General features: G+C 39.1%; 4 protein-coding genes across 4 annotated transcripts in view; 1 reads left to right on the plus strand and 3 right to left on the minus strand.

Moving 5' to 3' along the window:
* Positions 1–16,145, minus strand: part of LOC134815899 (cilia- and flagella-associated protein 53-like) — an 889,273-nt gene that overhangs the window by 804,610 nt on the left and 68,518 nt on the right. The gene's annotated exons all lie outside the window — the stretch shown is intronic.
* The window catches only part of LOC134815896 (probable ubiquitin carboxyl-terminal hydrolase MINDY-4), a 623,521-nt gene that overhangs the window by 533,129 nt on the left and 74,247 nt on the right, over positions 1–16,145 (minus strand). The window lies entirely within an intron of this gene.
* Positions 1–16,145, minus strand: part of LOC134814742 (dmX-like protein 2) — a 131,615-nt gene that overhangs the window by 41,244 nt on the left and 74,226 nt on the right. The window contains exon 12 of the mRNA XM_063822939.1: positions 12,505–12,658. Within this exon, the coding sequence (XP_063679009.1) occupies positions 12,505–12,658 (154 nt within the window). The remainder of the gene's footprint in view (positions 1–12,504; positions 12,659–16,145) is intronic.
* Positions 11,033–12,658, plus strand: LOC134814665 (rhodopsin, GQ-coupled-like). The gene is made up of 2 exons (XM_063822832.1): positions 11,033–11,176; positions 11,378–12,658. Exons 1-2 carry the CDS (start codon positions 11,033–11,035, stop codon positions 12,311–12,313), a joined length of 1,080 nt encoding a protein of 359 aa, XP_063678902.1. The 3' UTR covers positions 12,314–12,658.

Below are 16,145 nucleotides of genomic sequence, written 5' to 3' on the forward strand. Positions count from 1 at the left end.
AAAATGAGGTAAAATGAGGTAGAATGAGGTTGACCCCCCCTCCCCCCCTTGTATGCTTATCTTGATCCTGACTACTGCAGGTATTAGGTTATCACACTTCTAGTATTATCTTACTGTTCTGTGCTTATCTTGATCCTGACTACAGGTATTAGGTTATCACACTTCTAGTATTATCTTACTGTTCTGTGCTTATCTTGATCCTGACTACAGGTATTAGGTTATCACACTTCTAGTATTATCTTACTGTTCTATGCTTATCTTGATCCTGACTACAGGTATTAGGTTATCACACTTCTAGTATTATCTTACTGTTCTGTGCTTATCTTGATCCTGACTACAGGTATTAGGTTATCACACTTCTAGTATTATCTTACTGTTCTGTGCTTATCTTGACCCTGACTACAGGTATTAGGTTATCACACTTCTAGTATTATCTCTAAGGGGGAGGGAAATGACTCCTGCACTCAGTTAACAGTAACCGAGTGCAGGAATCGTTTCCCTTCTACAGCAATAATTAACAGCAAACTAGTAACAAGACATAATATCAGTCTGGTCCATCCACTCTGGCACTCTTAGTCTCACCACGTGTCATGACGTCACACCACGTGTCATGACGTCACACCACGTGTCATGACGTCACACCACGTGTCATGACGTCACACCACGTGTTAAACTAGTAACAAGACATAATATCAGTCTGGTCCATCCACTCTGGCACTCTTAGTCTCACCACGTGTCATGACGTCACACCACGTGTCATGACGTCACACCACGTGTCATGACGTCACACCACGTGTCATGACGTCTCACCACGTGTCATGACGTCACACCACGTGTTAAACTAGTAATAAGACATAATATCAGACATAATATCCACTCTGGCACTTTTAGTCTCACCACCAGACGTTTTATAATTTGTCTAATGAAATAAAATTGTCTCGTACAATGGACTTCGCCCTGCATTAAGGTATGGTAACGGGGGCATTGCTTGTGAGTTTGGTTGAATAGTTACCGGGCATGCTGGTGTCAGGAACAGATTCCGTTGAATATGTACTCACAACAACAACAACCATTAAGTCTGGACGAGTTATCTCTCTGTGTCAAGATGCTGTTCTCACTCTTTTTATTTGGGACCAGCTCCGCTATCGAGGCAGGATGCAATATGAAGCTACACAATGATGGCACGGAGATTGGAGACGTCCTGTTCACAGAAGATGGGAACTATCAGACTATAAAAGTAATGGTAGAAGCGGACCCTGACCTCATTACAAGAGGGCTCCATGGTTTCCAGGTCCACACCAGGGCAGTAGGAGGTAACGACTGTAGTTCAGACAGTATCGGAGGTCACTACAACCCCGGCAGAAGCAGTCACGGCGGGTTTGGCTCCCCGCCAGGTTTCAGGCACGCCGGAGATGTGGGTAACGTGCGTGCTGGAGACAGAGGTGAGATAGACTTCTCTAGTGAGATCACAATCTACCCCTGGAAACCAGTGTGGGGCAGTGGGCTCACTGAGCCGCGCAAATTCTGTGACCCGTACTACGAGAAGATCTGGTCGGATGGCAGAAGGATGAAGTTAGAGACTGAGGAAGCAGAGCACCTCCTCAAACTGCAGGAAGAGAGACAGAACAAGAAGACGAGCAAAAAGCGAAGGAAACGGTCGTTATTATGGAAGAAACAGCAACGAAAGAAAGGCAGCAAGAAAAAGGATAAAAAGAAAAAGAAAATCGCTAAGAAGAACCAATCAAAAAGAAAAAATAGTAAAAATGTCAGCCCAAAGAAAAAGGTGACGTATGAAATCCGCCAGAACGACTGCTACGAACCAAAGTGGCTGCAAGAAACCTGGAATTTCCACGAGCCTAAATTAACTCTGTTGGGAGAGGAGTCTATAGTAGGACGAGCAGTTGTGATCTACAGTGGGAGAGACGATCTAGGGTCAGGAGGACAGGAAACAGGGAATGTGGGTCCACCAATCGCTTGTTGTACTCTGGAACTTGTGGAGAGTTCAGGGTTTGATTAACAGTCGGCAATCTGCACAAAAGGAGTTGGAGAGGCTTGTTGGTTTCCCTTCATTGAGAACCAGTACTCTGCGGGAATAATAAAGACCCTGATTTACCGTGAACCCAGTTTTACACCACACCATTTTCGTTTCTCTCAAATTTTGCGGAAATCGGGGTTTATAATTACTGAAACTTAGCTGGAATCATACTTAGTGTTATACTGCAACTTAGCTGGAATCATACTTAGTGTTTTACTGCAACTTAGCTGGAATCATACTTAGTGTTTTACTACAACTTAGTTTTTTAATATTCCAGCTAGAGACTTTGTTAACAGATTGTTTGTTATTTACTGATAGACACACAAGGATCTGTTGTTTTGAATACTGGCACATTGCCATACAACTAAACGGTCCCTCATTACATGTCCCCTCATTGGTCCACATCACTTAACTTATTACTGTCAGCTCTGTTATTGTGGTAGCTATTTTGTGGGGACGGGGAGAGTTTGTTAAACCCAGAGGCGGCTATTGAGTATTGAGGACGTTTGTTAAACCTAGGTTTGTCACGTGGGAATATATGTGTTCACAGTAACATTTCATGTATGGCCAGCTAGTGTAATTACTAATGATATGTACCAAACGTGTATAATTGTTTACATTGTAGTATCTAATTCATTTGTTTTCTTTACAAACCCTCTTAATTTTCAGTTTTCTACTGTGTTCCATGATGGGACCATGATATAGACAAAGTGTCATTTTTATCTGTAAAATGGAAACTGTAGTATATTAGGACGCATTGAAACTACCGGACCACGATGTATGGGGACTTGCCACCCCATAGCAACATTAAAATATATCGACTCTGTTACATCGTTTCCTGTTAATATAAAACTCCGTTACAAATTGAACTGGGATCTGGCAATACTACACCTAAGTTCAATAAAATGTGATAAAGTAATGTATAGCTAGACTTAAGTATAAGTCTGAAAGAATATAGAAAACAAAATAGTATACTGCTTGAAAGCTAAATAATAAACTGTGAAAGAGTAGTCAACGTGATTAAAACTGTTCCGATACCACCAAAGAAATAGATCACGGAAAAGGTAACATGCATAAGGAATTACAAGGTAATTTTTCCCCCTATACTACTCTTGCCGAAGGCAAAAAGATCGTAGGGAATAAGTAATCGGGTTTGGATATATGAGGTGGCCCGACGGACCTGCGTTGATGACAAAAGTCTGCTCCTTCGCAATATAGACCACTCCCCTATAGTTATGTGTATAGGAAGCGTCTGTTACTCTGCGCGCGACGCTAGCCATGTGTTAATTAATTACCGTGAAATTCCTCCTTCGCAAAGTTATTTTCCGTTATTTTTTTCTGGATTCATTTATTGTTGATGCGCGGCGCTACATTGGTCAAATAAATCGTCAATTTTTACCATGCACGAATCCCACTCATTTATAAAAAACATAGTATGTAAATATGTTGCACTTTTTGCCGGTCACACTTTTCACTCAAAAGAATTAAAGGTACAAGTACATCGTAGGGAAAATTGATCGTGCGTGGTTTAACCGCGGCGAAATTCTTGTTAGTATAGGGTTCCCAGGTGACAAGACATAATCATACCTCATGTTATATGCTGCCTCTCTTCATGTTATATGCTGCCTCTCTTCATGATTCAGCACTTAACAACTCTCCTAACACCACCTCATACAAGTACATCGTAGTTTACCTCATATTACACGGCTAATGAAGACATCTGTTGTGGGATCCCACAGGATCTCTAAAGCTCATTAGACTCTGATAATAATACCCAACATCTATCAGCAACTTATTATTACTTATGTTGGGGGGGGGGGGGGGGGGGGGGAGGGGGGATGTTTGGGATGCAGAGAAACAGAAAGCTTATCTTCTTTACTTTTGAAACACGAATCCTCATAAATAGGCCTTCGGGTAACTCGATAAGTTAATAGACAATCTTATCGAGAGGTTACTACTTCTCAGAGGGGTTCAGTGTCGAATGTAGTGGGGTGGAAGAGGCGTGTAGTGGGGTGGAAGAGGCGTGTAGTGGGGTGGAAGAGGCGTGTAGTGGGGTGGAAGAGGCGTGTAGTGTGGTGGAAGAGGCGTTTGATAAGAAAGTAAACTCGTGTAAAACAGTTCCCAATTTCAAGTTGTCCAGTAACTGATGATCTCATTAGTATCTCTAAAATATTCGCTCAAAGCCCGCTCAAAAAATAGAGTATCAGTGTATTCCCAGGGTTGTTGTAGTAAATAGTGTCCTGTCACCAAGTTGTTTACTAAAACCTTTCTCGGAAAGTTATCGTTGCGTTGTGATTATACTCGCTTTTTTCTTTAAGTTTTGATACAGTTATTCCTGCTTCGCATTAAGTTCTTGTAACTTGTCAATGCTAATTGATGTGACTGACCTGTCAACAATGTAGACTTAGTGTTGTTGTCCAGAGCTCACCTGTACTTATCAGCCTAGTAATTGCTCAACAAACTGACCGAACTTTCGAGGAGCTTGTGCCCGCGGGGTTGTCATGTCTTTATGTGTTTTATTTCTTGTAACTCTACTTTATTTGTTTTATTCTGCTTTTATAGGGTAGTTTCCTTTAAATATTATACATACTAGCAGGAACCCGTATAACCCTAAAATGGTGTCAAGAGTCAAAAGACTAAATAATTATTGCCTATTTAATTCACGTTTTTGACACCACTTGGGGGTCCAAATTTTGGGCTCTAAAACTCCTATTCCTTGTCCAATTTTTTATTTTTTCATGCTGATTTGGAGGCCATTAAAGCATTTGACCCAGTCAAAAAGGTTTCAGTTGTATATCTTTTACGGTTTTTGCGGAAAGTCGCGTTAAAGTTGATGCCGTGGTGTTAGTAAAATGGTACGGATCCATATATCGTCTCGCTTTATATATAGTAAGATTAGTGGCAAGAGAAACGCCATTTTCGGACGTGAGGAGAGTGAGGACTCTTCAGTCTTCAACTACATTAAATTAATTCCTTCTGTAACGTCCTTAATAAATGTAATAGATTTGTAGTGTTGTAATTAGTTTACATTCTTAATAAATGTAATATATTTGTAGTGTTGTAATTGGTTTACATTATTAATAAATGTAATATATTTGTAGTTTTGTAATTAGTTCACATTTTTAGTAAATGTAATATATTAGTAGTGTTGTAATTGGTTTACATTCTTAATAAATGTAATATATTTGTAGTGTTGTAATTAGTTTACATTCTTAATAAATGTAATATATTTGTAGTGTTGTAATTAGTTTACATTCTTAATAAATGTAATATATTTGTAGTGTTGTAATTAGTTCACATTCTTAATAAATGTAATAGATTTGTAGTGTTGTAATTGGTTTTAAAAATAATCACTTTAATAAGTACAATGGCTTATTTGGCGTTTTATGACATCTGATAATTATATATATATATACAGGGTGGGCCAAAAGTCAGTACCCATACGTTGGCCTTAATAGCTCCGCCGTGTTTTATATTTGAGAGCTGTTGCTTTGCAGATGGCATACTGTACTTACTGGTTCGAGGATTCCGTCGTCAAAATTTGAAAATTCGAATATTTTAGACCACGCCTATACACCTATATTGTTTTCTCTGAACATTCTGAACGCCTAATTTTTTCAGAGACGGTAGATTATCAAATGTTGCATATGATCTGAAAACATGAGGCAAAACGGATTAGAAATGACGAAGTTATCAAGCATTTTCTGTATCTCGTTAACAAAATTGACTGGGTGATTATGTGACACCGTGACACGACACCTTAATTGGGCACCTTAAACAATTCCCATAATGTTTAACGGGGTAGTTATCGGGGTCACCTTATCACGTGATTAGGTAAACCAATCACCTGATCACATTTAATGAACAAACTCGTTATGCTTCATATCTCGGTCATCTGAGAAGCTACAGTTCTAATTCTTTCAGGACAAACGTAATTCGAATGGCCAAACACAATTCAATAACATTTAGCTTGATCCGACTATCCAAACTATCAAATAAATGTGAAAATGAACCTCCATTTGAAAAAAATGAACGCGAATATTTTTCGAGTTGACAAATTCCTCGAACCAGTGGTGGTACTAAGTCATACCAGAAGGAAGTATTAAAATTGGGACTCAGTGACTGAGCTATAAAGGCCAACGTATGGGTACTGACTTTTGGCCCACCCTGTATAATTATATAAATGTTCAGTTACCAGTTACTAGTTACCAGTTACCAGTTACCAGTTACCAGTTACCAGTTACCAGTTACCAGTTACCTGTAACCAGTTACCAGTTACCAGTTACCAGTTACCAGTTACCAGTTACCAGTTACCAGTTACCAGTTACCAGTTACCAGTTACCAGTTACCAGTTACCAGTTACCAGTTACCAGTTACCAGTTACCAGGACGAACTCTTCAATTTAATCGGGTGCTATCTGCGCTCATCTGCACTACAACTGTCCTATCGGCTCAAATATGCTAGGATTGGAAAAATAAACGCCTGTCAATAATCTGGTGACAGATTGGTGGCCTGTTTGGAATGCTGTGCACTATCATTGAATGCTTTCTTAAAAAGATAAGTTTCGCCAAATAAGAAATGTCTGAGTTAAGAAAAAAACAAATTCCTCGAAACATTTTCTCAGCCCATAACTACACTATACTAGACTATAGTCGCCTTAAAATACTCTATTCCTTTATTTCGGAGAAAAAGAGCATTAAAATACTTATTTACTGGCGACATGACTCTTGATTATTAATTAGGATCAATTGGAGTGGTATTGTATTAATTACTACATATACATTGAACCGTTATCATTGAAAGATCATTGTGTCAGTGCCTCAGATAAAATACCAGAGTCAATAGCCATTAGTCTAAAAGACCTGCCTTCAGTTTTAACTCCTTCAAGACTAGAGTCACGAAGTCTTGGATATAATAATGGTTGAAATACAGCAATATGATTATAATAATATGAAACATCCGCTATAACAGAATTCAAAAGAAATCCTCATAATCAAATGATATGTCATTAATTCAGAAACTCCTCATCATATGTTTGACGCATACTTTTCCTTTGTCGATTGAAGTGTGGACGGGCGGACTTGCCTGTTGTAATTTTCATTTCCCAAAGGGGAGGTTTCTTGTTTTTTCAATCTTCAAATTAATATCTTCGATACTAATAAGTTTGCATTTCACTGAAACCAGATCTTTGTTTTTTAAATAAAAAACCCTTTCGTTGTGAAGAACTGTTGTGCAGTACGAAATTCTACTTCTTTAATGCCTTAGTTTGCCAGTAATGATTTGAAAAGACTGAGAGTGAGAGTCGTCTAAGTTTACAAGGATCCGGATTCCGGTGGGGTTCATGGGTAAACTACCTTTGTACGAAATTGGGTCTTTGGCAGGATCATTCCTTGAAGACTTCACATAATATCTTAAACTTCGCATCTTTGGAGATGCAGAGCAGGTGGGGTGAGTGGAGAGAGCTCGTAATGAAGACGGATTTGAGCTGGCATACACTTTTTAAGTATGGTGACTCACTTATTGGGTTCATGCTAAGTGCTGTGTACGGCACCCTCTTAACCCCCTCTATGGTTTCCAAGTGGAGTGAAGATGAGGATGGGAAGTGCAAGTTATGTGAGGAGAGGATGGGCACCATTCAGCACATTTTGGCTGGGTGTAAGGTGGCTCTTAGTCAAGGAAGGTATATATGGCGGCACGACAAGGTTCTGAAGCAGATCTCAAAACAGGTTGTCTTCCATTGTGATCGCCGAGTGAACACTTATAAGAACAAGGCCGGCGATTTTGTTCCTGCTGGGAGGAGAAAAGCAGGTACAGACGACCGGAAGGAGAGTCGTGGTTTTGGGATCCTGAGTGGGTATCGGGATTGGATAGTGCTGTCAGACCTTGAGGGGCAGCTTAAGTTTCCCGGTGAGATTGTGGAAACACGGCTGAGGCCGGACCTTGTGATATTCTCAAGGTCGGCAAAGACAGTTATTTGGTGGGAGCTAACAGTACCATCTGAAGAGCGGATCGCTGAATCGCACGAGTACAAACTCGACCGATACAGCGGTCTGCAGGCTGAGATTCAGGCGAAAGGTTGGTGCTGTTATAATGCCGCAGTCGAAGTTGGAGCTAGGGGAGTGGTTGCGCAGAGTTTGGAGAGAGCTGCGAGGAGGATTGGTTTTAGGGGAAGAGAGCTGAAGAAGCTGGTACGGGACAGTGGGAAAGAGGCAGCCCACTGTTCCAGATGGATCTACTTGTTGTCGGGGAGGAGGGAGTGGGAGTTCAGGAAGGTTGGAGCTTGAGAGTTCACTATAACATCTAGAGGTACCATAAACGTTATCTCGTCGCCAATTGCGAGCTCTAACGGGTCTCCTCAAGTGACTCTCGGATCAGATGGTTGTTCAAGGGTGGACTGCTGGGGCGCCTGACAGGAAACCGTATTGCGATTAAAGCCCCGAAACGGTGTCAGGTTGGTAACTGATGATTCTGATCCATGCTCCTGTCAGTTTGCTGTTGTATCTCAACTCGCTAAACTGAGGCATCTCCGCATCTTGGGTGAATATGCGTACATCTTCATACTAAACCCAGGTGTGGCATGTGTCAGTGAATACGGGCGAGCGGATGCAATAGCGAAGGTGGTGTGGCAAGGCCTAAAAGACACAGTCAGATAGTTGTCAGCTCGCTGACGGTAAGGGAGAAGGTATATCCGTATTTCGCTGCTACTGATGCAGTCCTTGATCTGGCAATCAAGGCTTCTCTGTTTTTCTTCTAACTATGTACCGTTGGGCTTGTAGAACCCGTAGGGGGGGGGGGGGGGGGGCATACTTTCAACACTATTATATAACAAATAATTTGAGGAAAATTTATTGTGGGAAGGTGAAAGTTGGGCCCGTAATGTTAATATAAACCACCAATGCTACATCTTAAGTTGTAGAACCACAAAAACTCGCCTCTTTACTGTGTACACATAGGTTATAATGGTTTTGTGCACCAAGAGGAGTGAGGGAATGAGGGTTGAAGAGAGAGAGAGCTAGAGAGTTGTTAGGGTGGTTAGGATCAGTAGGTGGAGTGTTTGGTTGGAGCCTTCTGTTTTTGCTGTATAGCATTTTAGTCACTCCGCAGTTTATTAACTGTGTCTCAACTCTTGAATCCCCATAAACAAAGCAGGTATTTATCAAACACCTGGCTGGTAAAACAACGCTGCAATTTAAAAAAAGTCAGGTTGATATCGTTATTGTAGTATGCAGAAACTATTCATTTTGACAGCACGTGTACATACAATATGCACGTGCACATACAATTTGCACGTGCACATACAATATGCACGTGCACATACAATGTGCACGTGTACATTATCACATCACTTCCTGAGTATTTCCCAGTCGAACACGATGAGACGCCGTTTTATCTAACTCTTGTAAACTAAGTTGGTAAGTGCGCTGAATGTTGACGACACATTGTGTGTGCGATATTAGGTAACCGTAATAGCTAACAGTGTGCCCATTAGTTTACCTGCTCACAAGAACAATTCCGGGTATTATTATTATTGGGCAGTCTGTTACTGTATACATGATACGGTAACTGACCGGAAATAAAGCTTTGTGACGGCTCTGGACAACCAGACTAATGTTTTAATACCTTTACTTGGTCATCAGTTTTATAGTTTTCTTTCTTCATCCAGTTCATCTAGATTGTATGATTGGTTATCTAATATTTGGGGTACAAAATACTGCCAGCGGAGCCGGGGGGGGGGAGGGGGGGGGACGAATGCCAGATCTTTTGTTTGTTTTGTTAAGAATTATTTTAGGTGGGGGGCACATACTCGCACATAGGTAGGTTTCCATCAACAATTCAATGAATTGACTCCAATTCAGTTAATTGTTTCAGAATGTGATTGGAGAGTGTGAAGTTTGATCCTCATTGGAAACGTCTTGTTCCTACATAACTTGCTGTTATTGTAGTGTCTATATCACTGTACCACTTGCTGTTGTTCAATACTTCTTCTGTCATACAGGACGGAACACCCCGGTACACAACAACAAAGCTTTATACTTTAATAATAATTTTAATAATAACAATGTAGACGTGTGTTACAACTTACAACACAGCTGTCACGAGACCATCAGGTGTTCTTTTTCTTAGCTAGGGGTGCGAATTTAACGAAGGTAATAATCAATTGTAAATTTAGAGTTCTAATATCCAAATTTCCGTGTGTTTCAATTTTCACTGGTCCTCGATTTGACTCATTATTATACGTCTCATTAGAGAGCTGCGCAATTTGTGTCGTATAATAGCACGTACACAGTACAGGTGTATATATTGAGACAACTTCACGCGCATCATGAGAAGTCAACAATTAATGAAGGAATCCTACCTAACCAGACATCATGATGATCTACTAGGGGGGGGGGGGGGGGCCTCTACTACCATACAGACTGTCACGTCTCCGGTTACAGTTTGGTGAAAAGTTGGAACATTGTCACTCACAACTTTTAAAAGTATGCGTTGTGGGGAAACACAAGTGTAACTGGTCAACGATTAGTTAAAAAAAGAGAGTTTTTTTCGAACATTTCGATAAACATCATTTTGATAAAGTCAAATTCCAGTTAATGAGAAAAACTTAACTTTACTGTAACTAAAAAATGTCATTAATTTTCAACTTTTTCCTCCATGAGGAGTGACCTCATGAAGTTAATACTTAGATAATTAAAATAACTATTAATATTCCTTGACATCATTGCTCACTTTTTACTGCTATAATTAACAATGATTTGCAGCTAATTCATTAGTCGCCGTTCATGGTGTAAAAATTAAATTACAATTGCTCAAAGCTTTGAGAAATGTACACTCATTCGATGGGATGTAAGATTTAACTAAATTCTAAATTGTTAATTTTAGTTTTCTTTTTTAACATCACATGACTAAGTCCAGGAATGTTGCAGGATGTCTAACTCCAGTAGCTATGACGGAGTGTGCTCCTCTCAGTTTGAACACTATCTCCTCCTCCTCGTTATAATGTTCGTCTGTGTGTTCGGCTTCATTGGCAACACCCTCGTTACCATAGCAACCATGTATCGTAAAGCCTTTAGTGGTGACAATATATCCATAGTGTTTGTGAGGAACTTGGCGATTGCTGATCTGTTGTACATATTGATACAGGTATGTTTAATTATTGTACAATATAACACTGGTATAATTCAAACTAACTTAATTAGCTATTAACGGGCGGGAAAGCTAATTAAAATAACCTACACTAGCATACAACTGTTGCTAACAACAGTGTGTGGACATATATTCGTCACTTGTGTGCGCGAGTCTGCGTGCACGTGTATACATCTGACTAACTCCCGCCTCCTGCAGGTAGTCCCAGACATTGCAGTGCGTTTAAACTCCCACCAGTGGATACTAGGGCCCACGTGCTGCTTCATATCCGCGCACGCGGTCTACATCCCCGGGGCCGCTAACATGGCCTTTATCTTCTCCATCTCCCTCTACCGGCTCCTCTCCTGCAAGTTCCCCTTCCAGTTCAGGGAGACTATAACTATTCAGCAAGCTAACGTGTTCAGTATAGTGGTGTGGGCGTGGTCAGTGGTACCTAGTGTGCTGTACCTGTGTCATAACACTCAGGCTGTATTCCAGCCCCTCACTTCAGACTGTGAGGTTGTGTTTCAGAGAAAGGGACTGGTTAACCTCGTTATAGCCGGCCCTTATGTTGTAGTACCCTTCCTGGGACTCATCACTTGTAATATCTGGCTCTATTGTATCGCCAGGAAGTCCGCTGCTCGACTTGGTAAGTCTGCTCGACAAGCTCTTGTTACAATTGGAGCTGTCTCTGTTCTCTTCACTGTCTCCTGGCTGCCCTATATTGCCAGGAAGATTGTCATGATTGTAACTAAGAAGGATCTGAACTGGCCCATGAGACCTGATATCATGTTTTACGAGCTGAGTATCTTTGGGAACCCCATTATCTACACTGTTGTTAACGAGAGGTTCAAGGTTTTCTTAAAGAATCAACTGTTTTCTCTCATTAAACCCGGTCAACCTACCATACAGTTTTACACAAACAACTCACAATCAGAGCAGCAATCCCCTGCTCGCAAATCAAACAGTAAAACAACACTGGGGAATCAGGTTGCTAAGGGAACGCTGGGCAATCAGGTTGCTAGTCCTTTCAAGTGTTTTAAAGATAACAGAGTTAGCAGCGACACTATAACTGTGCAGCCCCTTGATCAATCTTTCTTGAACAGTTTACGGCAGAACGAACAAATTCAGCATTCGGCAAAGGGAAAATCCTGAACTAAATGTTTTTCATTCCAATACTGAATTGTCCTTTCGATATTCGCACAAACTTTGATTTGTTGCTTTATACTTTTAAGCTTTTATGGCATAGCAGAGGTCTTTCAAAGCATATTATATTATAGCCATTAATGATTTAAAATCAGAGATGTTTATACAATGAGCTTGAAGAAACAGAGACTATAACTTACAAGGTCAGGAACAGTGACTGTCGACGTTCGTTTAGAGTGATGATTTGCATTCCTGAGCACTGACCGGTCCGTGTGACAGTTGGAGTATATCTTCCTAGTGTTGAAGATACAGAACGAGGGTTTCAGCTGTCTTGCGTCGGCGTATGATAGGGACCTGTGAAATATTGATATTTATGATTCGTATATTTTAGTTTTACTTTTATTCTTTACTGTATCTATTGCATTTTTTTGTTACTTTTGATACCTTATTTTTGATTGTTTGGACAACTAAATGAATTTGATATGAATAAACAAGTCCTAACTACAATTCGTTCAAATGACTGGTATTTAAATGTACTAATGTAGGGGGGAGGCAATATTAAAAGCTACATGAGTTACTGGAGCTGCAACAACACCTGTAACATAAAGTCTCTTCAAGCGAGAAAGACAACGGTGAGTAAAACACGGCGTGTAATGTAACGCTCTGTAACGCTCTAGTACAAGCTGTGTGTAATGTAACGCTCTGTAACGCTCTAGTTTAATAATTAAGTTAAGTAAGTACAAGCTGTGTGTAATGTAACGCTATAGTTTAATAATTAAGTTAAGTAAGAACAAGCTGTGTGTAATGTAACGCTCTGTAACGCTCTAGTTTAATAATTAAGTTAAGTAAGTACAAGCTGTGGGTAATGTAACGCTATGTAACGCTCTAGTTTAATAATTAAGTTAAGTAAGTACAAGCTGTGGGTAATGTAACGCTATGTAACGCTCTAGTTTAATAATTAAGTTAAATAAGTACAAGCTGTGTGTAATGTAACGCTCTAGTTTAATAATTAAGTTAAGTAAGAACAAGCTGTGTGTAATGTAACGCTCTGTAACGCTCTAGTTTAATAATTAAGTTAAGTAAGTACAAGCTGTGTGTAATGTAACGCTCTGTAACTCTGTAACGCTCTAGTTTAATAATTAAGTTAAGTAAGTACAAGCTGTGTGTAATGTAACGTTATAGTTTAATAATTAAGTTAAGTAAGAACAAGCTGTGTGTAATGTAACGCTCTGTAACGCTCTAGTTTAATAATTAAGTTAAATAAGTACAAGCTGTGTGTAATGTAACGCTCTAGTTTAATATTTAAGTTAAGTAAGAACAAGCTGTGTGTAATGTAACGCTCTGTAACGCTCTAGTTTAATAATTAAGTTAAGTAAGTACAAGCTGTGTGTAATGTAACGCTCTGTAACACTCTAGTTTAATAATTAAGTTAAGTAAGTACAAGCTGTGTGTAATGTAACGCTCTGTAACGCTCTAGTTTAATAATTAAGTCAAGTAAGTACAAGCTGTGTGTAATGTAACGCTCTGTAACGCTCTAGTTTAATAATTAAGTTAAGCAAGAACAAGCTGTGTGTAATGTAACGCTCTGTAACGCTCTAGTTTAATAATTAAGTTAAGTAAGTACAAGCTGTGTGTAATGTAACGCTCTGTAACGCTCTAGTTTAATAATTAAGTTAAGTAAGTACAAGTTGTGTGTAATGTAACGCTCTGTAACACTCTAGTTTAATAATTAAGTTAAGTAAGTACAAGCTGTGTGTAATGTAACGCTCTGTAACGCTCTAGTTTAATAATTAAGTTAAGTAAGTACAAGCTGTGTGTAATGTAACGCTCTGTAACGCTCTAGTTTAATAATTAAGTTAAGTAAGTACAAGCTGTGTGTAATGTAACGCTCTAGTTTAATAATTAAGTTAAGTAAGAACAAGCTGTGTGTAATGTAACGCTCTGTAACGCTCTAGTTTAATAATTAAGTTAAGTAAGTACAAGCTGTGTGTAATGTAACGCTCTGTAACGCTCTAGTTTAATAATTAAGTTAAGTAAGTACAAGCTGTGTGTAATGTAACGCTCTAGTTTAATAATTAAGTTAAGTAAGTACAAGCTGTGGGCGGTTATACAATACATTTTATATTATTATTATTCAATACTGTAGAATATTCAATATACAGGGTGGGCCAAAAGTCAGTGTGCAAACGTTGGCCTTAATAGCTCAGTCACTGAGTGCCCAATTGAAATACTTCCTTCTGGTATGACTTAGTACCACCACTGGTTCGAGGAAATTGTCAACTCGAAAAATATTCGCGTTCATTTTTTTCAAATGGAGGTTCATTTTCACATTTATTTGATAGTTTGGATAGTCGGATCAAGCTAAATGTTATTGAATTGTGTTTGGCCATTCGAATTACGTTTGTCCTGAAAGAATTAGAACTGTAGCTTCTCAGATGACCGAGATATGAAGCATAACGAGTTTATTCATTACGTGTGATCAGGTGATTGGTTTACCTAATCACGTGATAAGGTGACCCCGTTAACTACCCCGTTAAACATTATGGGAATTGTTAAGGGTGCCCAATTAAGGTGTCGTGTCACGGTGTCACATAATCACCCATTCAATTTTGTTAACGAGATACGGACACGTTCATTTGAGTTTGAGGATATTGGTAAATATAAGTGACCCTATTAAAAGGCACAGTGTAGTTGACTTTGTCACACTATGAAATTACTTAAACCCTTGATGGTTAGGATAATCGTCTCATCCTCTAGGCTAACTTTGTCACATAACGATATCTTAATCAGGTGATAAGATATCGCTTAAATACGGCCGGCACGGAAATGGTTACATTGTCACACTATAAACATGTGACGGAGTAAATATGGACCCCTTGCTGCCGTTTTTGACCAAATTTTTGAGTGTCCAGTTGATTGGATGGGTACATATGACCATTACCTACATATTTGACGACTTTTTTCGTTAGATGGTGCATTCAGGTTTACTCTGTCACACATTAAAGAAAATATGTGATGAATGTTTAGGGCACCCTGATAAGCAATGTTGAGTAGTGTAAGTTTATTTGATGGCCTGGAAGTGCTGGGAATTGTTATTATATCATATAGTCGTAAGGAATTAAAACACAGAAGGCACAACCAAGCTTACTTTGTCACATAATCTTGATGATATCTGAACATGTGTGAAATTGAACAAATAATGATATACTAGCTTAAACCCCTTATATTATACGTACTATGGATCAAACAACACTGCTAGTACCATGCACCAGTCACATAAATCATTATCAGGTGGTAATATGATAACAGTGTCACAATTAAACTACCGCTACATGGTCAAAAATAGGGTAATTTCGTCACACAAAATTATTATAACTCTGTTAGCTCCTTGCTGGCAAAATAACTAGTTTATCGAAATTTTTTTGATGATAAAGTAATATAGTAATCTAATAGAGGTATAGTTATTCAAAATAAGGGCAAGACATGTTTACTTTGTCACATCAGTTATTATAAGAGTTAGGAAATCGTCATCAGATTAAAAGATATTTTTCGTAGTTTGGATCGATTAATACTTTAATATACCTGTAATAAATCCTATGCCAAATATAACACACTATCTTGATACTGTTGGGGCAGGGAAAGTTAATTTTGTCACATTTTCAATGTCTTTGACAAATTAATCTAAATTTTTAAAATTGAGCTCTTATGAGTATTGCTGAAAGCACAGTGTAAGGCCTACACGGACCGCCTCTGGACAATATTCTTCCAATCGTTTCTGAAAGAATGTTGAATTCTAATAGAGTTATAGATCTTCAAAATAGGGGCAAGACATGTTTACTTT

This window comes from Bolinopsis microptera, chromosome 5, assembly GCF_026151205.1.
Source record: "Bolinopsis microptera isolate Bmic1 chromosome 5, MBARI_Bmic_1.0, whole genome shotgun sequence".
In the NCBI taxonomy this organism is placed as follows: Eukaryota; Metazoa; Ctenophora; class Tentaculata; order Lobata; family Bolinopsidae; genus Bolinopsis; species Bolinopsis microptera.